This window comes from Pteropus alecto, unplaced genomic scaffold (genome assembly GCF_000325575.1).
Source record: "Pteropus alecto unplaced genomic scaffold, ASM32557v1 scaffold86, whole genome shotgun sequence".
In the NCBI taxonomy this organism is placed as follows: Eukaryota; Metazoa; Chordata; class Mammalia; order Chiroptera; family Pteropodidae; genus Pteropus; species Pteropus alecto.
Window position 1 is genome coordinate 20290504 of NW_006442109.1, and position 23561 is coordinate 20314064.

At 34.9% G+C, this 23561-nt stretch overlaps 1 protein-coding gene across 6 annotated transcripts in view; it reads right to left on the minus strand.

The window, feature by feature from the left end:
* Nucleotides 1–380: 380 nt before the first annotated feature.
* TMOD3 (tropomodulin 3) overlaps nt 381–23561 on the minus strand; it is a 57063-nt gene continuing 33882 nt past the window's right edge. For all 6 annotated transcript variants that reach the window (XM_006920358.3, XM_006920356.3, XM_025038809.1 and 3 more), the window contains 7 exons: nt 17363–17485; nt 15976–16065; nt 12527–12657; nt 10684–10791; nt 10426–10569; nt 9271–9415; nt 381–4495 (listed from right to left, as the gene is read on the minus strand). In XM_006920358.3, the coding sequence (XP_006920420.1) occupies nt 4461–4495; nt 9271–9415; nt 10426–10569; nt 10684–10791; nt 12527–12657; nt 15976–16065; nt 17363–17485 (776 nt within the window). In that variant the 3' untranslated portion in view covers nt 381–4460. The remainder of the gene's footprint in view (nt 4496–9270; nt 9416–10425; nt 10570–10683; nt 10792–12526; nt 12658–15975; nt 16066–17362; nt 17486–23561) is intronic.

A 23561-nucleotide genomic window follows, 5' to 3' on the forward strand; every position in this document is an offset into this window, starting at 1 on the left:
TTCAGAACTATGTACATTTTTCAATTAAACTGACACATCCCTAAAAGTTTCCTCAAACCTATTACAAGTTTCACTGATTTACTCTTTTGGTTGGTGGATATAGGTGACTGACGTCTTTACTGTAAAAATAATCTCTACTTTTTTTAGCGGGATTGGTTGCCAGTCAGGTCCAGAATGCACTGTATCATAGGACCCTGTTTCTTCACATTTGTCAACTCAATTCAGTTTTATGGACAGACCTCACCGAGTACTGATGGTATTAGATCGAACCATATGAAGTTACTATTTTTAGGAAAATTAATAAGCTTGTTCTTGAAGAGGTGTGTAAGGCATGAACTTTAAAACATCTGAATTAAAGGGATTTTCAAAAAGTCCAAGTCTACAGGATATTTGATAAACTTTATTGAAATTATTTATCCCAGTATGAAGTGGTAACTTCTAAATGCCTATAGTACATGTTCGTCAAAAGAAACTTTACTGTGCCATTATGAACCAGGTTAATAATATTTTGTAATATTTAGACATTATTTTAAAATATACTGCTTTTAAATTGATAAAAATTGAAAAAAGCATCTACAGCATTTTGGATATTTTAGTATTAAAAATGTATTTAAATACCTAATTAATGTGACAAAGAATGATGTATTGCTACAAAGGTAATTTTCAAGCTTTTAAACAAAACTAAAACCAAATATAATTCATCCAAAAGACTGAAAAATATAAACTGGGCGTTTATTTGAAATTTAAAAAACGGTTTTTGTGCAATGTGTGTGTGTGCATACATATGCATATGTGCCAGTTTTTTTAAAAACAATTCTTAAGCAGACAAATCTAAAAAGTGCCCCTGTCTGAGGGCAGCAACAGGAGTTGCTCTGGTACATCCATGTACTAGGTTCTCGGGGACGCCATGTCTTCAGGTAATACTATTCAAAAGTGAAGTGGCCTTGAGAGCATTATGCTAAGTAAAATATGTCAGACAGAGACAAATACTGTATGATCTCACATGTGGAATCTTAAAAAAAAATGAACTCTTAGAAACAGAGAACAGATTGGTAGTTGTCAGAGGCAAGGGATGGGGTAAGGTAAATGGGTGAAGGTGGTTAAAAGGTACAAACTTTCAGTTATACAGTGAATAAACCCTGGACAAGACACGACTATAGCTAGCAATACTGTACTGTAATTGCTAAGAGGGTAGATTTTAAACATTTTTAACTATGTGAAGTGATGGATGTTATCGTGGTAGTCATTTTGTAATATATTCATATACTAAATAATTATGTTGTGCACCTTCTAACATGTTAAATGTCAATTATATCTCAATAAAACTGGGAGAAACATTTTAAATGAGGTGGCATTATATGAAAGAACAAAGTTGGACAGTACTGAACTTGCAGAGAATAGAAACTGCTCTGGACTCCAGAAAAAGCATGCTCCTCAGATGTTCTTGGAGGTTAACAGTGGTTCCTGATTTTATAAGGAAAAAGTGAGGCAGCCCTGGGAACACAGAGCCAAAAATATAAGATTTTATGATACCTCAAGTATCTTTTCATCTTATTTAATGGCAGCAAGGGTTAAATATAATGTACAATAGAACACGGCTAACATTTTTTCAAAATATATTTTTTTCTAATTTTTTTTAATAGCATGGATCACCCTTTTAAATGAAAACGCATCAGATACTGTCAATGGAAAAACAATTTACAAAGTTCTATTTACATGTAACTTTTCCAGAGTACACCTACTGCATAAAACAAATATGTGGGTTATTTCATTCAAATAACAAGAATTTGCCATTTGATGATCAAGATAATTCTTGAAATCTTTAACAATCTGCTAATTTTTTTTAAACAAAAATGTTTATTTGGTCTTTTAAATAACAGGCACCCTTAGAAAATGTATTTCACCTTTCTTTTAGACTTCTACTAGGCTTTAGCTACAAGTACATAGCACCAAAATCCATTTTTGTAATATCAATATTAGTAATTAATATTGATTTTTAAAATACATACAATTTCATGTAGACATACTGGAAAAATTAGAACTTCAGACAAGTATGGATATAAAATTTTATAAAATGGGAAGTTAAAGACTTTTAAAAAACAGTAATTTAAAAATGCAAACAATATTCTTTGATTAGAAAACCAGGTAAGTTTAAACTGATTAGACTATAAAACTTAGGGTCTTAGAACATCTTTGGTTTAAAAATCAAGACTACTCGATTTTTAAAATCAACCCTAATCTATTACAAAATTTTAGATCAGTGTAGAAATTCCAAAAGTTACTAAAAGGCTAAGTGGTGCCAGGTTTTTAAAGATCAAAGTAAACATCAGTTTTCTCCCTTGTAATTATGATTGTTGATTTTTCTGCACTCAATCAGATGAATATTCATCTTTAAAGTTATTTATGAAGAAATATTTTCTTCAATTAATATTTTCTTCAATTAGATAATGAACTATTGCATTGTAGCTCAAAACTGGAATGGTACAAGCAAAACACTCAACTTCATATTTTGATAAATAGTAAATGAAAATGATATTATCCATAAGTATGATACACAATTCTAGGTGAAGTCTTGCCTACCTACGTTTTAAAAAAAAACAACAAAACTTATGGGAGGAAAGGGACACATACTTATCAATGCATTGACTTACAGGACAGCGCAAGCAAGACAGCCTTGCTAAAAGTGTAATGGTAGCCTTATATACCTGCTCCATGCTGGCTCCCTACCCTGCTGGAACAGTGCAGTCTGTAAAATCAAGTACATTTCCAAAGTAGTATATGAAAAGGAGAAAGAGAGAGAGAGATACTTGCTAACTTTAAAAAAATCAGCAGCCTATGACTGAAAGGGAATAGTGCAAGGTTAATCTTTGGCCCCTTTAAAATACTGGATACTAATTCAAAGAAACAAACACACCTGTTAAGAAGGCTTATTATGACAGTATACAAGAAGCTGCCTAGTTCATTGGATAAACTGTCCACTCCAAGCTAAAGGAGCAGACATTCTGTAACTCAATTTCAAAAAAAAAAAAGTTAACAACAGACTTCTCTGCGACTCTGAAATGAGATTCTTCCCTTTAGAAAAATCTCCCTATATATGACATAGCCAGCTCTGAATTTCTGAGGCCAGGATTACTCAGATTCCTTTGTCCCTGCCTTCGCCAGCTGTAATGCCTCTACCACCTTCCAGGGCATGGATACAGGTCTAAATCCTCTATTACACTGGTGGTCTGGAGTCAGTCTTCCCACCACAGCACACTGTTCAATTGTTCACCTTGGTACTTTGAGTAATATGAAGACAACTTTCATTACGAGAAATTACTTTTACATAATATGGACTAAAAAGTGTAAGATGAAAGGAAACATAATAAAAATTAGATTTACAAAGAGCAGTTTTCCTTACTGGTTGGAAAATTTGTAGTGAGTGGTGATTAAATACCATTTATGGAACTGTGCATTGCATATAGAAAATTCACACTAAACTGTTTAACGCTTGATTTATACGCATGCCAGTTTCTAATTTCCTTTACAGTAACCATTAAATGACCGTTTTCATGCTCCTCAGACTTAACCTCCATCATATTTATTATCTCTGATTTCGTGTGTTTAACAACAGCTTTCTTTTTGCCTTTACCCTAAATGGCCAAGAGTTGGCTGTATGCCTTTTACAGGGAAGAAGATAGCTTTCCTACTCAGATGCTTTTTACTCTGGGCTTTCACAAAAATTTAATAATGCCCCAAAAAAATAAAAAATAAAAATTTAATATTGTGCACATTATTAAAATGAAAAACTATAATGAATTTAGATAATGCTATATACTTTGAAAACTCTTAAGTGTTGCTAAGATATATCAGACAAGTGCAGTAACCTGGAATGTGCAGAAGACCATTTTTCCTAGAGATCTGCTTTTACTCCTCAACAGATGACTAAATTTTGAGTCATCTGTTTCAAAATTCTGGCATTGTGCTTTTTTGATAGAAGCAAAAAGCACATTCTTGCCAAGTTCATGTATTCTAAAATTTGGAAAAGTCTCCATATCCTGGAATAAGGAAAGCTTTGAAGTGCCTTGCACCTAAAAGGTGCAACAGCAATTCTGATGTCAGCAATGTCCCTTTTTGATTTAAAAAAGATTGGTCCTTAAAGACTGGTCGTTTTATTCTCCATTACTTCCTAAACATTTTTATAATTGTATTTTTTAACCCATCATAAACCATTTAATTAAGCTAAAACTGATTTTAGCAGAAAGTAGAAATAGTGCTTTAAAACATAAAATATCACCTACTACTGATTTTACAACTTGAAACTGGTAACAACTTAAACTAGAAGAAAAGATACATGTAGTTTAAAAAAAGAAAGATTTCCAGTCTTTTCCCTTCTACTCAGGAAAATTTTACATCTGATATCACCAACAGGAGCCCTTGGTGACCTTTCAAAGTCCTCCAAAGGTTATACTTTGGCTGACTTACTGGTGGTCTCCTTCAACTCGTCTCTTGCGAACTGTGTGAAAAATAAAAGAAAGTATGTTAAAAATCCCTGTTAGTTTGTACAGTGATAACTTACTTACTACAAACAAATTTCTGTATAATCCAATTATAGTTATACAAAAATGAAATGTCTGTTTCTGGTTCAACTGGCCTTTAAAATAAAAAATTTCACATCCTTCATCCTTGTTATTTGCCTGCTGGGAAACGAGGGGCTTCGAAATGAGAACTGCATGTCCTAAGCTTACCTGTGCTTACATAGCCATGTTAGAAATCTAAAACAATGATTAGCAATCACATTCAAGTCATGGTGCCTGTCTCATTTGTTTATTAAAAAAGTTTATACCTCCATTAAAAAAATGATTAAGAAATTATTGTGTTAAATTTTGAAATGATACCCAAGCAGTTGGAATTAGAAAGTATTAAAATTAACTATATGCATGCTCTTCTGATTAGGCACTATAATCTATTTCCTTAGTCTGTGATAGAATATACCAAAAACAGTTTTGTCATTTTTAAAGTTGACTTGCTACTGCTCTCCAAAGTTTCCTTCTTTTGTATCCCAGGGCTCTGACAAAACGAAATACGCAAAGTAATGAAAATCTGAGACCTTGGTCATATGGTGAGGTCACAGCTGGCTACCCTAAAACCTGGCTGCCAAAGAAGTCAGCCAACTAGTTCAGCTGATGGAGTAGGAAAATGCAAATATCTGAGATTCGTATACCACAGCTTCTTCACGGACTTGTGACCCCAACCCGCTAGGTTGTGCTCAGATGTAGCAGGCCAAGGTCTTCGACTTCAGGATCTTGCTACCTTCACTCTCACTTATCAGCCACCAGAGAGCATTTGCCAAGAGCTATCAGCATTGTGGCACATACTATTTAGAGAGGACAAAAAGTACAGGTTCTGGATCTGGAGTCAGCAACAAATACAGTGTAAATCATGGTTGTTACTTTTTTGTAATGCGCTCTCTGGCAAGTAAGTTAACTTTTCATTCTCTGTTACAAGACAATAATATCTGTACCTCACGGTTGTGCAGTTAAAAGGACAACAAGCTGCTTAGTGTAGTACTAAGAACATAGTAAACATTTAATGAAGCATACTCAGCTTTATCACCTACCACAGCAGGGTTACAAGGATGGTCCTGAGGCCCTGGTAGGCCATCTTTTTTGGGGTAAGGAAAGCCAATTTGGCTTTTATAGTTAAAGGATTTGCATTTACGCATTATTGGTTTTGATACTCTTAGCAGTAAGTTTCTCTGTTTAAGTTAGATTTTTGGCCTATTAATTTTATACTCTCTTCTATCTATGGAAGCAAGTAGGAAGGCAACTGCTTTTTTTCAGTTTGAATTGACTGTTTAACAGAGGAATGAAAAGCCAGTAGGTGCACTTGGCCTCCTGGCCGGGGCACAGATGCTCTGCTCTCATGCTATTCTGACTGCTAGCTTTTGTTATTGGTCTTCAATGGATGAGACCAGACATTCAAGTGATGTGCATAAAATCTTGTCCAGCCATTGGCTGGGTGCTAGCTAGAAAATAAAAACAAGGAGGACTAAAGTATCAAGTTTCTATGAACATTTTAATAGAAACTAATAGAATCTAATTAAGTATGTCCCTGACTCTAATTTTAGTCCATGTTAATGAAGAACAAGTTTCATGTGTTTATTGAAATACTAAGGGGAAAAATAAAATGGAGACTTTAGTCCTCAAAAGCAAACCTAATTCACACATGTATATAGATAGATCTCTGAAAAATATAGAAATGTCTGAGAAACAAACCAGATAATTCTTTAGGGTAGAACATTTCCAAGAAAATTATGAGTGGCAACAGGGTTTGGATGTTACTGACAGACCTTTTCAGATGTTATGCATGTTATAAAAATATACATGTTATAAAACAAGATCTACAGGACAGAGCGGAGTAAACAAAAACAGTGTAGAAAATTATGTAGTTAGCTGGTGTAAAAATAGGAATAAGACACTCTAAGTTTAATTGAATACTGCATGTGTAACATATAACCTCTTTGCTGTTATAGCTATGACACTTCATAGCTGGAAAGATGGCGAGTAGGTAGGATTATTTCAATGAATAGTTGAGATGAAAACAATGAGAAAGGGAATGACATTATCAAAATCAGAACACTAAAGATTTGATTATAGCCCTATTTGCGAGGTGAAGAAAAATTATATGACTGAGAAATTCTGTACAAGTTTCTTTCAAGTCTTGTTCTTTGATATCTCTTTCCGGTGACTACATATTAGACTGCATTTAAGAAAACAAAGTCTTCAGGCTTGCCACACTGATCTGTAGGCAGAGATCAGAGTATAGGGCTGAAAAAAAAAATTAAGATAAGGGTTCTGGGAGCACAACACAGCAGAAGATGGAGCAGAGCCATTCCTGACTCCTCTTTCTCACTTGGTGCCAGCTATTACCTTCCAGCAATTCCTTGGTTCAGCCTCCAGATGAGAGGCTTGGAAATCTGGCCCCATTACCAATTATTTGGCAATTTCTTTCCAAAATCCACTGCACTAACATAAGTTCTCAATACTTCACGATCAGTCAATTGCAAATAAGTCCTACTAAGCTCATATCATCTCTAACTCTAAAAATAAGAATTTTTTTTGAACTATCATTTTAAGCATGCATTCAGTGGCCTATAATGGCTCTGGAATGCCTCCCACATAAAATCCAAAGAAATCTAAGTCTTTTACCATGTAATCTTAGTGCCTTCTCCCAGCATTCCCTCTTAGCCTGCTGACATCACATTTTTATTGTTAGCTTCAAGCAGCAAGTACATATTGAAAATTTATTCTGGAAGCAGCATCCTCCTATTAGAGTCAGTTCTCAAATTTTGCAGGCTGTCCTCGGAATATAAATAACTTACTTGCTCCCACATCTGAGCTTTTATCCATGCAATTCCCCACTCTAGGAATGTCCTTATTCTCATTTCATGCCTGAGTCTAGATTTTATGCCTGAAAATCTAGTTTGGATCAGAATGAGAATGAGATGGGAGAGAGGTGACCTAGAGAGCTACCAGCACAAAGCTGTTTGCTTTCTCTCAGTTCTGCTTTGTGTCAGATCACGATTCCTTTAACATGGCCTCCTCACCCTCTACACACACGGCCATGCACAGCTACTCAACTGCTCAATGTCAACATAAAGCAGCCTAGGAAATAGTTTTCACCTAGTCCCTCATCTTCCATCTGTCGAAAATCTCCCTTACTCACTTCTTTTCTTATAGAAATCTGAGCAAAGTGCCTGCCACAACAGACTCCTCAGAAGAGCACAACTGCTAAGGCCTTGCAAAGGTTGGCATCCCTGTTGTTGGGTGACATGGGCTCTCACTGTGCTGCTCTCCTGTATAACAGCTGCTGGGATCACTTGCCTCCTGGGAGGGACACAGATGAGAGAGATGGTTGGGGCTACAAATCTGTTGGTAGGATCCTGAGATAGCTAAGGTAGTTTCAGAGGACAGAAAAAATGGAGAATGCTTTTGGCTTAAGTTTACTGCTATTTAATTCTGAGAAAATTAAACTTTGAGCAGCAATCAAATTCTATCACTTTCTTTATTCACTTTATAAATCTTTATTAAGTGCCTACTACTGTCAGGCATAGTTTTAAGAGAGTTGTGGATTCAACAGATACATATGGCCTCTGCCCTCAAAAAGCTTGAAAAAAGTCTTTGAAAATAGACAATCACAATGAAGTATAACTAACTTACTAAGTAAAAACTTTTTTTAGAGCCAAGAATCTATGTTCTTGAAGTTCTCAAATTATTTGTGAAGTTCAGACTTGAGAAACATGACTCTAAAAAGCAAAATTAAATACCTGAAGGAAACTATAGAAGCCAACTAGCGAATCAATGTAAAACAATTAGCATGACTTTGCAAACTAATACTTTTTCCCCAGTGATCTCAATTAAAGGAATGAAGTTGTATTTTTTCTGCTCCAGAAACCTTTAAGGAATTCAAATTCAAATACAGCTGAAGCTTAAAACAACTGCATTACTTTGAAATGTTACTCCATTTGAGAAGTTTTATTTTAATTCTTGTCTAAACGCATATTTTAAAATATCTCAGTGACAAACACCAAACTTAAAAGAAGAGTCGATTTTTAGACACGTGCAGAAACAAAATTATAAGCATCTTATTTTTTAATTCAGCTTTGGCTGGAAAATTTATTTCAAGCAGAAGCCATAAGCCTCAACAGTTCAAGAGGAACCATGAAAGGAAGGGAGACTCCTGACCTAGATGTGTGCAGTGAGAAGACCAACTGCCTAGTAATAGCTGTTAGGGAGACTGGTAAGTACAGCGAACATTTACATACCATTGACTATAAAAATTTGGGTTCAAGTTATAATTATTCTGTATGTTATAAGACTGAATTTCTCTCTAGGCCTGTTTGAGAAAAAGGACAAAACCTTTCCTGTAATGTTGAAGTCTTTGCTTTGATAGCACCAAGTGGTGACTTGTTGAGAACAAAATACTTGTTATAAGAAGCATTTATTATAATGTTTGTTGTAGGAAACTTTGTTTACTTAAAGTTGTGAAATGATTGTTACGAGAAATAGATTTTACCCACTAACCAACCCAATAATCACTACAACCTCACTTAAACTGACCAGATTCAATCGGTATAAAAAGGACCCCATAGATTTTAGAAACAAAGGCCAAATAATCTGTTAAAATTTATTTTAAAAGTTAAAAAAAAAAAAAAAAAAAAAAGTTCCTCCAATACATTAGCTTAATGGTATAATTTGGAAATTTGACTTGATACTGCATATATCTTACCTAAGTCATTGTTTTTTGTTATAGCATCCGCTGCCCTGGTTCGGGGTCCCTGCTGTGTAAACTGATATCCAAATTTAAGGATATTTGTATTTTCCTCAAGCATCCTGGCAATTTCCAATTCTACAGCCGTCCCCAACTGCTGCCTCTGGAATAATCAGAGATACAGAACAGTATTAATAAACTAGATCAAAATGCTTTTCCAGGTAAGTCAAGACTAAGACACTGAAGTACTTACTATTTCTGTTGGTCTTTTAAAGTTTTCCCAATTTTTACACATACATAAGAGAAACAAAATTTTAAAGTTCAGTACATATCATACAGACACTGAAAAGTTGTGGATTACCACAATGAGATACTGCTTCATACCCACAGGATAACTGTTAATCAAAAACACAAAGGCAATGACAAGGGTGGCAAGGATGTGGACAAACTGGGACCCTCACATAAGCTAGTGGGACTGTAAAATGGTGGAGTTGCAGTTGCTGTGGAAAACAAGTTGGCCATTCTCAAAAAGTTAAACGTAAGAGTTATCATATGACAGAGCAACTCCATTCCTAGGTACATACCCATGAAAAATGAAAACGTATGTTCATCTAAGAACTGGTATATGAATGTTCACAGAAGCATTATTCCTAATATTCAAAAGGTAGAAACCCAAATGTAATGGAATATTATTCAGCCATGAAGATGAATAAGTACTTATATATGCTATGACATGGATGAACCTCCAGAACATTTTGCTAAGGGAAAGAAGGCAGGCAGAAAAGACCACATATTACATAATTCTATTTATATAAATTGTCCAGAATAGGCAAATACATAGTGACAGAAAGTAGGTTAGTAGTTATCAGGGGCTGGTGGGAGGGGTGAATAGGGAGTGACTGCTAATGGATATGGAGTTGCTTTGTGGGGTGATGAAAATGTTCTGGAATTAGATAGTGGTGATGGTTCCAAAACTCTATGAATATACTAAGAACCTATACTAAAAATATTAAGTTAATATTCCAGATGCCTCAAATGCCCTCTCATTCCCTTTTGTGTCACCACCTTCCCAAATGGCTCCCTGAAAGCCCTCCTCCCACCTGCCCCGAGTCCCTAAGCCCTACACAGCCATGTGGGCTGTAGTTTCCTCAAAGTTACTGCTGTAGCACTGACCTGATTGTCAATCTTGAGCTCTGCCAGGGTTTCATTATCTCTTAAAGCATTAATTAGTGCTAGAATCCCAGCTCCTGTAATAAAGTTGGACTCCATATTTAAGCTTTTCAAATTTTTGTTCACTCTCAGCATATCAGCAAAAGCCTAGAAATTAAAAGAAAATATTTGGAGATTAAAATATGACAGCACCTATTACACACTGTATATGCCCCTGGCATGTAGTCATAAATCTAATATTATCAATAGCAGCTTACTTACAATAGCGACAGGGTCATTGCTCCGCGTGGCTGCAAGACTGAAATATTTCACATGTGTGTTGGTCTCCAAAGCCTTCGCAAAACCTTTTAGGGTTGGAACCGGTATGTTCTGGAAAGACAGTAGTGTGAGACATTAATACATTTCAGTGTTCAGGACATTCAGATCATTAATCACATATTTTTGTATTTACTTTTGCTCATTAAAATATACTCAGAAATTATATAAACACACAACAGTTAGTCTACAAATGAAAACAAATAATTCAGTCTCCCCTGTATCTATCTGACTTCTGTATTATGGTAAATTTGCATAAACTGTTGACCTGGAGCAGAGTATATATCAACCATTTCTCTAGCATTTAGGTTCAAGAAACTCTTGCTATTCTACATTTAATTATTCATGTTATAAGAAGTCAGCACTTGAGAATTCAAAGTGAATCCACTTTCTACAAAGAGAAAGATGTGGGAGCCCACCTCTAGTGAGTATGATTCCTGAGGCAGATGACATACTGTTCTCAGTGCTTTAGTTTATACTCCGAGGTATTAAGAGAGATTAACCCTACACTACTTGAAATGTGGAAACACATAGTTCTAGAAGGCACTAATTTTTTCCTTTAGTATTAAGACTTCAATTCTCTGTAGCTTGGTTATTTTCAGAACATTACTGTTGATTTAGAGACAGAGATATATGAGGAAAGGATTTTTAAAGAATTAATAAAATTTGTGATCAACTAGGGATATTAGCTTTTTCCAAGGCTTTCATTCTTCCTCTTATAGGAAAGAACACTTGCTAGAAGGGTACAGAGGTTTTATACTCCAGGTTCTTGTAATTCCAGATGCTACCTCCAGCCCCAATTCAGATAAAACAAGATTTAAAATGAGGAATTTGGAATAAAGCTATTATGTAATGGCCAATACCCATGGGATAATTTGAGTTTATTCTTTGGTAACTAGTTATCCCTATCCTATGCCCTTGTAGCTCATTTCTTCATTTACTCCAGTGAAGAGCTGTAATTAAGATCCCAGAAAGCCTACTTCTAAGTGTTTACTCAAAGAAATAAAAACATGTTTACACAAAACATATGACTGGATATGAATGTGTATAGTGGTTTTACTTATAATCATCCTAAACTAGACATAACCCATATGTCTGTCAACTGGTGAATGGATAAACAAATTGCACCATAGTCATACAATACACTACTATTCGACAATATAGAGAAACAAACTACTGATAAATGCAACAACATGGATGAATCTCAAATGCATTACGCTAAGTGAAAGAAGACTCGAAGGTACATACTATATGATTCCATTTATATGATTCTGTAGAAGGCAAAATGACAGGGAAAGAAAACAAATCAGTGATTGACAGGGGCTAGAGCTGGGGGCAGAGAATGTAGATGAAGGGGTATGACATATTCTACATCTGATTGTGGCAGTGGTTGTACAACTGTATGCATTTGTCAAAATTCATAGAACTGTACACTAAAAAGAGAGAATTTTATTGTAGGTAAATTAAACCTTAAGAAACCTGATAAAAAAACAAAACCAAAAGACTAAATAATCTGAAAAGCAGGCAGTACTTTGGAAGCCAAAGAGATTTACACTGACAAGTATGTAGGGTTTACATTTTCATATGATACTCTTTAAAAACTAAGTCAGAATAATACTGTAATACTTTTAATTTCTAAAATATGAAGAAATCTGTGTTAGCAGGCTACTGGGAGCAAAAACTTTACCTTTATGTAGAAAAAATTAAACTATATCAAAACTGCCCAGCTCTCATGCTAGATCTACTTGACTCAAAGCAATTCAAAACTTTGTTTGCTTAGCATAGCTACCTTTATATTATTCAAATTAACTTCAACAAGACGAGCATCATTTTCTTTAATTCTCTTTAAACTTTCTTCAACATTGGTTGGATTTGGCGGTTCATCAAATACTGGAACAATCTTTTCACCTTTTACTACATCTGCAGTAATAAATGAGAAGAGCAAGAGTCTCTTTGGTTTGACACTATTACAGTGGATGCATACATGAACTTTCTAACACATATAACATACACAAATATATTTAGAAGAACGAAAAGTTTCTTCTCCATGCTTTCTTAATGATCCTTTATGTGTTGACATATTTAAAGTACTCAAAATTTTACTGAATATATACTAAGCATAATTCAACATTTCTTTGCAATGTATCAGCCTTCAAAAATGAATATTTTCCCTGCCTCTTGGTTTATTAAGATATCTTTACCACTAAAATATATTTGATAACACAAACCAATATTCCCATTTATTTTTAGCAATGTTTAAGATAAAGTTTGAATATGTTCAAATCTAACATTTACTACCATTTTCTCTGAGATCTAATAATTACTGTAAAGGCAGTAAGAATCATAGACTTGAATAAATAAATACAGCCTTGATGAGAAGAGTAAGGCGATGGAAAGACACCTTACCAAGGAGAGTACTACGCAATGGAAAAAGGGGAGGATTCTCTACTAAGAAGAATAGGAATAGAGAATGGGGAGACAGAGAGAGGTAATGATACAACAGAGCTGCTGCTGAGGCAGAAATTCCAAAAATTACTGCCCTCCTTCATTCATAACCCCAATCCTTCACCACATATACTATACCCATGCACATGGCCAGGATACAACTATGCAAAGTTAAAAGAGGACCTGGAAGTCCTGAACCCTCTAATAAGATAAGTGTGCTCTGACATGTATGTGGAGGTCTATGAACACCCTATAACAGGCAAACTTTTATGGATAAACTTTCTGGAGAGAGCACCAGATTCTCAAAGAATCAGATTCTCAAAGAGGTGACTGACTACAAAAATGTTAAGAACAACTGACATGGAAAGACTGACAGGCTCATTTTCTGGCTCACTTCTTCCTATCTGCTCTCCTCTAGCTTTTAGGAGCAAAAATCATCTTAAAACAAGGTATATACTTATTCGTACAATAAATTACTTTGAAGAGCACTTTGTTCTTTTCAAATAAAACACACACACACACACACACACAGCTTAGATGGAGGTCTGAAAATTATATTTTTGAGGACAGTTGAAAGATCTGGATATAATTAGCTTGGAAGTATATATTAAAAGAATATCCTCATTTTAAGATTTATCCTGTTGAAGGAGGAGAGAAAAATTTCATGTTGTTCTGCAAGGCTGGGTTAGAATTTTGCCAGGAGGCAGAATTTAGTTCAACACAAAGGAAGAGCTTCCTAACAGAGCTCTGCTAAAAGGACAGAATGGGTCCCTCTCAAGCATTTCAGCAGGGCAGTCTTCCTCAAGATGGTAGATTAAGGGGGCTGAAGAAGAGCTTCCTCACTGAATGGAAAATTGAACAAGTTCTTTCTCAATTTAAAATTTTATAAAAACCAAGAGTCCTTTCCCCATGCCACGGAATACGTATATTTAAGGAGCCTTGCTCCCTAATAAAATAATGGATCCAGTCAATGAGATGCTAAAACCCTTAAGAAAGGTTTATGGGGAACTTTAAATGGATGGATCAGGCTGCAACATTTGAATCCACTGATCAAACCTAATACATTTCCCAAAGAGGAATGGCCAGACATGATATGCTTCCTAATGTGATTCAATCACCACCTAGAAAGCATTCTTGCCCAAAAACAAAAACCAAAAAATTGCACCTGAATCTGATCAAGCCTCTAGAAAATAACAGTTTACAGAAACATAGGATAGAGAAACATGGAAAATGAAAGCACAGGTTGCAATCAGCCAAATCCAGAATGTAGAAAATTCTATGTAACTATTAGCCCAGTTTCTTCCAGAAATAAATGGCATGAAGAAAGGGGAAAGAGGTTGAGGAGAAGAACTATTAAGAAATTAAGAAAAACTGAATCTATATGACAACAAAATGCAATGTGATCTTTATTTGGACCCTGACTGGAACAAACCAACAGTGGAATGTTTTTAAGAAAACAGGGAAGTCTGAACATGGACTGGGTATTAGATAATATGAAGAAATTATTGTTAATTTTTAAGTTAGATAATGGCGTGTTAAAAGTCCTTACTTGGGAAAGACACATATGGAAATATTTATGAGTAAAGCAATACAAACAAACAGGATATGCTTTTAAGTATTCCAGGAAAAAAAGAGGTGGGAGGGGTAAGGAGGGAGGCAGATGCTGAGAGATACAAGGCTGGCAAAATGTTAAAAAGAGCTGAAGCTGGGTGATGCATGTATTATTCTCTCTTCTACTATATATGCTTGAACATTTCTACAACAAATTATAGAACATTCATAAATGAGAGTGTAATACAGATGTCTGAATGAGATAGCTCTGTATGTACTAACCAGAAAACATTATATATTGCTAAGTGATACACCTTCTAGCATGTGTTAAAATCCTCACCACTGACTTTAAGTGACATTCAAGTTAGTTCCCTAATCGTTCCAAAACCTTAGCTCCTTCACATGCAAATTAAGGATAATAATAATATCTATTTCATAGAATTGTTGTTAAGTGTTAAATGAGAACAGGTCACATTAAAGAGCTGTGCATAGAACATGGCCCATAGTCAGCATTCAAAAATATCAGCCAATAGTACTTTTTTAGAAAATTAAGTTGCAAGAGCTATTTATAGTATAATTCCATTTTTGTAAAAAAAAATAAAAATAAAAAAATAAAAATATGTAACATACAAAAAAGATTATATACATACATAAGTTTGCATAAACATAATACAAAGTCTAGAAAGATACAAACCAACTTGCTAATAATTAGGGTTGGGGGTATGGAGAGTAGGAGGCATGATGGCTACAAATAGACACTTTTACTTCCTACTTTATTCATTTAGGTATTGTTAAAATGTGCTACAAAAGTATGTATTACTTCGGTAATTTTAAAACATCCTATAAATGAATTTTTAAAAAGCTCTGGTTTAGGCTATTTAATACTTTACATCAGACTAAAAGGTTTAGGAGCTAAATTGTTCTGTGGTTTCTCTTGAATCTGATTTTATAATGTACTTTGTTAGCACTGTTATGGATTTCTTGAAAATCAGTAACATTGAAAAAAAAAATGTCAACAAAAGCCACATTTGATTAGCTCTTATACTGTTTACCATTAGTATTTAGTGAGGTGAGAGTGGTTCCTATATTTGCTGATACAGTAAGCATAAAATATTTAATGTTCTATTTTCAATGGTTTTCTATGTCAATGCCATCTAAATATATATACTGAAGTTGATACATGGAGAAAGCAAAATATATTTAATGAAGGATTGGAATTCACAAAGCATTGTAAGTACTTACTTGAAAAGTGTTCTTGATCGACACCATTACTACTTCCCACTATATTACACAACTGTGTATTCGTTATCAAATTGTGCATCCCAAGAATAGCTATAAATGTAGAAAAATAAAATTATCTTTTATTTACATCAGTTTTAAACATAAAGAATTTTAGAATCAAAAATTTCTATCAAACATTTTAACATTCTCCTACTCAATTAAATACAGATTTTGCAGCCAAAAAAATAAAAAAAAGGAGACAAAGCGATTAAAAATCACTTACAATCTCTTTCTCTTCAATGCCCTTATTATTTTCCCCACATTTCTGAATTCATATAGCTGTAGCCTGCCTAACCCTAAATGTAAATCTATGCTTTGCTCCATCTGGTGGCTATGGAAGAAAATTGAAACGATCTGTTTTTGCTGTTCATCTTTCTCACAAGGTTTCTAACAAAATCATGCTATACAGGGCAGATTTTCAACTTAACCTTCACTATTTTTACATCTGTCAACTCTCATATTAATTTACATTTGTATTTTAGCTAAGAGTAGAATAATAAAAGTATGGTTGAATTCTCATGTTTAAGATTAAAATAGTGTCCCTCAAAAATGATATGAGAAATAGATCTGATTGTTTTTGATGTCTTTTTACATAAACGAGGCAGAAGCTACCGTGTGCCCAGGGCCCATTCTGCAATGATGAATGCACTATTTACAAATCCATTGGTCCTCAACACCCAGGAATAAGACACCTGCTCTGGTTGTAGCACCACACCTTGATTATCCCTTCCTGGGTCCTTCCGAAAGAACCGTCACTGCTCCTTTCAAACGTTAGTTCTTGGGACTAAGACTTCCCCATGTGTCATATTTTTCTACCTAAGAAAATGGGTGTGTGTGGAGATAGGTGGGAGAGATAACAGTACAGATAAGAAACTGGCAATGATGAAAATAACAGGGAGGTTTGGAGTGTCCCATATACACTTCAGAAAAGTTGGGAAAGTGGTGAGTATAGTTCACGGCTGTTACCCAAATGCTTTCTAGTTACCCATTTTAGAGTCTTTCTGACAAAATTAAAGACTCTTTTTCAGTGCTCAGATGGGATAACTTCTAGCTGAGCACACCAAGTGATGGAAGATTTTTATAAAAGCTTTCTAAAAGAGCAACATGACAAAAGATTTCAAATAATACAATAAATTCCATTAACATAAAAATTTCACCATGAGAGAATGTAAAGAAATGGAATTCTGTATGTCAGATTTATAGTATAAAAAACAAAGCCAAATATGTGGTCACTAATTCAATAGCACTTTGCTGGGCAAAGGATGCATCTGTATAATATATATATAGGTGTGTGCTGGTGTTCCCCTCCCCTCCATACTCATTCACATTAATGTGTTTTAGGATATACCTGCAAGGTCACACAATTCTGTATCAGAAGCACTTGTCAAAGCTTCTTCTAATTCTGGATCAAGAGATACTTTTTCTTCCGTAAAAGTCTGTGCAGGTTTCTGTTTAGGAATAAATATTTTCCCTGTAAAATAAAGTGGTTTGTTAATTTCACTACTGCAATTAACTCATTACCATTTCACTCTTCTAACAAAAATTATGAGAAGTATGTGCAACTGAAGCTAAGATAAAAAGTCAAGCTTAACATCTACAATAATTCTGTTTCATCTGTAACATATATTTATAAGTTTCCAGGGCAATACTTTGGCCATGCAAGTTAGAATAGGAAAAGTAAATCAACCATTAAATTTTCTCATTTGTGGAAATATAAATAGGCTCTTTTTGGAGTAACTCTGAGTTACTCCACAATTATTGAATCAAAAAATAAAGGAATAAAGCAATAAACACAAAAATCTAAAATTTTAAAGAGATTAAAAAAAAAACAGAATTTACTTTCTTGTTCTTAAGTAACAAATTGTTACAGTCCCTTCGGGGATGGCAGAGAATAATTACTGCAGAAATGCAAGATCTAATTGCAAAGAAATTCCTGTATGTCCTGTGTGGTATTTTAAAACTTTTGATCACTGCTCCTCTAAGCCTCAATGGACACTAACAAGGCTATCTATTAAGAAACTAGTTATTCTAGAAACCTAGAGTGTTTATAATGTGAAAAATCAATATTTTATTACCATACGTTCAATGGAAGATTGAAAATATGAAGGGAATGAAAAATAAGGATATAATTGCAGTACAAGCTGACCAAACAAGACATACTCACATATGGCGGGGACTGGGTTATCAAGATTGCCTCTGGTTTCTCTCCCAAGACAGGTGAAAATTCTAACTAATGATCTGGAAAGGCCTATGTATGGATTCACAGAAGTGCCAACTATTTTCTTTTCTATCAGGAAACTATCAGGGAAATATGTGAGAATATGTGACCTGATTAATCTATGCAGTGGTCTATCAAAAGAAATGTTTGTGGGCTTATAATTAGTGTAGTGAATATTGTGTACTTCTTGTTCAAGGTAACTATCAATCAGTATAGAAAGAAGGAATCCTTCCACAATACAAACTGCTTGCTCCCAAGAGTCTAGCCAAGGCTGCTAAAACCATCCACAGGACCTTAATTTTTGATATTATATTTTTAGCATTTCCATTTGGTTCTTAAAAAAAAATTTCCATGTCTGCTGAAACTCCTCATCTCTTACACGTGCTGTGCACCTGGTCCATCAGATTCTTTGGCATTTCTGTTTTAGTTATACCTAACTGATAACTCCACTATCTGGATCACCTCTAGGTCTTCTACTGACTGTTTTCTTTCTTGACAATGAGTCACCTGTTCCTTAAGATCTTTGACTGCATGCTGGGCATTTTGAAGGAAAGTACATTTATCCCCAGAAAGGAGCATACCCCTTAGGTCAGGGCTGAATCAACATGCTCTACAGTTGAGCTGAATCTGGCTTTGCTGCAACTTTAGTTTGATTCAATTTCTCAATGGCTCCAAACATTTTGAGGACAGGATCAGGACTTTTTCTTCAGCAAGGCCTGGGATTAGAACCCTGGTGAGGTTCTAGAGATCTCCTGAGCTGCCTACTTTTTGAACTGTGAAGTGAGAGAGATTGTGCCTAATGTGTAGCCCAGGATGCCAGTATTTGACTGAGGAGCTAGCTCTCTTTGTTTTCCAGTCCCATCCTCTGCTTCTTGGGCCTTGGCAGATCTTGCAGCCCCACTCGTCTCCTCTATAGTCTGTGAAGTTGGGCATGGCCTGGAAGGGACTGCTCTAAATTCTCTTGGCTCTCTCTGGTTCTCCCCTAGCTGAAAACCTATACCTTGGGAATTTTCTCTCAGCTCTGCTTCATTGCCCCTGTTCTTGGAGCAGTATCCCTGACACTAAATGAACACTTGTAGCAAAGAACTGGGGGGTGGGGTGGGTAGTGCAGGCTCTCACTCTGTCTCTAGAGCTGCACTGTCCAATGTGGTAGTCACTAGCCACGTGTGACTATGTAAATTTAAATCAATTCAAATTAAAAATTCAGTTCCTCAGCCACACTAGCCACATTTCAAGTGCTTGATAGCCACATTTGGTTAGCACAAATATCGAAAGTTCTAGTGGACAGCACTGGTCTAGGGCTTCTCTGGATTCTAATCTTTCCTGCTAGCCCCTCTATGGTCATTAAACGTTTGTTAAAAATTAGGCTGATTTCTCCTTATTCCTCTCTGCTGTTTTTCTCCCTAAAAAAAATACATTTCAGCCAGGAAAGAGAGGAGGAGTGAATTATCTCTTTTTGAAGGGCCTGTCATGTTCTGGAGTCATTTAGATTTGTGTCCTCAAGCTCTTTGACAGGTATTTGTTTGTTTGTTTGTTTTAAACTAAGATTATGTAGCTTATACTGCTTGATTTGGTTGTTATGGTGAGAATAATACATCTCTTGCTACTTTCTACATCTGAATCAGAAGTCTTTATGGTCAAGTACTTTTTTTTTTTAAAAAATGACACTTGGTCAATCTACAACGTATTTATATTAGTAAAGACGTTTCTAACTGCATATTAAAAGTGGTTCAAACTGGTGTTTCTCAAGCTTCGATGTCTACCTCATTCACCTAGTGTTCTTACTACAGTGCAGATTCTGATGCAAGAGGCCTGACACGAGCTCTGAGATTCTGCATGTCTAACTAACGTCCCAGGTGATGCTGATACTGCTGATCCACAGACCAATATTAAAGCAGCAAGTGTTCAAACCATATGTATTTTTATTATCTCACTTAATAAGTCCACAGGTGATGGCTGTAGGGTTGGTTCGGCAGCTCAATGTTTACATCAAAGATCCAGCCTCATTCCATTTTTCTTTTTGGCTATAACCAGAATGGCACCTTTTGTTCTTAGGCCATCAGTCTCAAGATGACCTTTATAACACCACATCCTCATGCAAATAAGGTCAGGAAGGAAGGGCACTTTCTCAACTGTCAGCTTTTATAAGGAGAACTGGCCAGAAGATTTCTTTTGTAGTCTCAATGACCAGCACTGGGTAACATGTCCTTGCCCCAGCTGCACGGGTGGCTAGAAAAGCAAGCATTATTTGACATTTTCAGTCTATTTCAGAGATGGGTTCTGCCAGTAAGGAAGAAGGGATTTGTAAATGGTTGCTGAAAAGGAAACTATAGTGTTTGTACCAATACTGAGTGGATGAAGTACAGTTCTGTGCTTCCTTAATTCCCTGACATTTCACTACAGCTACACTTAAACATTCTGCATGTTTGTCTGTCTTCTGTGAGCTTTTCAAGCCTTTTCAATGGGCTGTTCATTCTTGCATCCTTGCCTAGCACACAGTAGGCAATCCAATTTGTTGAATAAATAATTTGGTGATCACCTCCAGTTAAACTATTTCATTTTATAAAGTATAATTTAAATGCCCTGGTTTGAAGTTACACAACATGTTAGTACTAGAACACTGATTCCTAAACTCTTAATTCAGTGCTTTTTCCAATAAACTGGTGGCTTAACTCTTTAGCAGTGGAGTTTTCCCCTCAAACAAATGCCTATCTATATGGTGGTATGCATAACTGATCTTCTTAGTACCAAATTTTGAAATTCTGGTGATTATTAAATAATCTTTTATTATTGGTTCACAGACAAAGGCAAAACCAAATCATTACATCCTGTTAATTCCATACTACTTTTCACAGTTGATATTATAATTAAAGTGGCATACAATTCAGATGGCATGCCTTTAATTGCCATTTCAGGATAATTACATTTTCCTGAGCTCAATTTCACCTGTATTTTCAGATATCTAAGGTAGTGGTTCTAATGTTGGCTGCACACTGGACTCACCCAGAGAACTTTAAAAATTCTGACATCTGAGTCCCACTCTCAAAGAGTCTGATTTAATTGGTCTGGTGTGCTATATGGGACATCTGATTTTCAAAAGCTCTCTAGGGATTCTAATGCATAACAGCCAAAGTCAAGAATCACTGGATTATGGTATTCACTTACTAAGCAAAACCACATAAGCTATCAAATAGCTACCCATGTCTTATTCTAGGGACCAATGGAATCTAAAACATTATAAAACTCTAAAATGTTTATTTTTGTTATCCTCATCCACATTCCATAGAGGTAGTATTCATATCTAATTTTTTCCCATACATAACTTTTGCTAATATTTAAAAACATAAAATGAATCTCATCAGGAAAAACAACAGAACACAAAATTTTCAAGGGCTATAGAAATTCTGTGATATAGAATTTTGCTATTTTCTATACAGTTCTGAAATAGTTTGGTACCTCTCCTGGCACTCTTCTTTGTAATAATTTTTCTGTATGTAAAGATTTTTGTTATAGAGGTATTAAGCCTATACAATACTGTATTTTTACCAATACAAAAAGGAATTACTTCATATTTCTTCATGGTTAGTTTAACACTAATATACTATAAGAATGATCTTTTAATGTATATAAAATTTAGTTATAGGAAATTAAAAGAAAATTTAATTTTGTAAGAAAGGATGAAATAGGCAGAATTTAAGTTTAGTATTATGAATATAAAATCTAATGGGTTCTTCCCAAATTGATTGGTAGACTCAAACAAACCCTTAACAAATCTTAGCTGACTATTTGCATGAAGTGACAGGATGATGCTAAATTCATGTGGAAATCCAAGGTACCCAGAATAGCTGAACAATCTTGAAAAAGAACCAATTTCAAAACTTAATACAAAGTTACTGTAATCAAGATAGTCTGTGGTGCATAAAGAAAGACATTTAAATCAATGAAACAGAATTAGAGCCCAGAAATAAACTTTATATTTATGTTCGACTGAATTTCTACAAGGGTACCAAGACAATTCAATCGAGAAAGAATTGTCTTTTCAACAAATGGTGCTGGGACAATTCAATAGCTACATGCGAAAGAATGAAGTTGGATCCCTCCATCTCACACGATACAGAAATCTTAATTCAAAATGGATTACAGATTTAAAAGCAAAAGTTTAAACTATAACACTCTTTAAAAAAACGTAAATCTGCATAACCTTGAGTTAGGCAATGGTTTTTTAGATAAACAACAAAGGCACAAGCAACAACAACAAAAACAGATAAACTGGACTATATCAAAATTAAAAACTTTTATGAGACAAATGATACCATCAAGAAAGTGAAGAGACAACCTACAGAATGAGAGAAAATTTTTTCAAATCATATATCTGATATCTAGAATATATAAATAGGTTTATCAATAATAAATCAAATATTGTATACGCACCCACCACAGAAGCACCTACATACATAAAGCAATTATAGACTGACATAAAAGGAGAGATCAATAGTAATACACTCATAGTAGACTTTAACACCCCATTGACACCAATGGACAGCTCTTCCAGGCAAAGAATCAACAAGGAAACAATGGGCCTAATAGACACACTAGAACATATGGACTTAATAGATATTTTCAGAGCTTTTTACCCCAAAGCAGCAAAATATACATTCTTCTCAAGTGCACATGGAACATTTTCAAGGACAGACCACTTGTTAGGACACAAATCAAGTCTCGATAAGTTTAAGAAGACTGAAATCATATCAACCGTCTTCTCTGATCACAATGGCATTAAACTAGATATAAATTACAAGAAAAAACTGGAAAATACACAAATACATGGAAGCTAAATAACATGCTACTAAACAATGAATGGGCTATTAATGAGATCAAAGAAGAAATCAAAAGATACCTAGAGACAAATGAAAATGAAAACGCAATGACTCAAAATTTATGGGACACAGTAAAAGCAGTCCTAGGAGGGAAATTCATAGCAATACAGGCCTACATCAAGAAACAAGAACAAGCTCAAATAAACAATCTAACCTTATAATTAAAAGAATTAGAAAAAGAACTGCAAACAAAGCCCAAAGTGAACAGAAGGAAGGAAATAATAAATATAAGAGCGGAAATAAATGAAATAAGAGTCTAGAAAAACAATACAAAAGATTAATGAAACCAAGAGCTGGTTCTTTGAAAGGATAAACAAAATTGACAGACCCTTAGCCAGACTCATCAAGGAAAAAAGAGAGAGGACTCAAATAAATAAAATCAGAAATGAAAGAAGACTCCACAGAAATACAATGGATCATAAGAAAATACTATGAGCAATTATATGCCAACA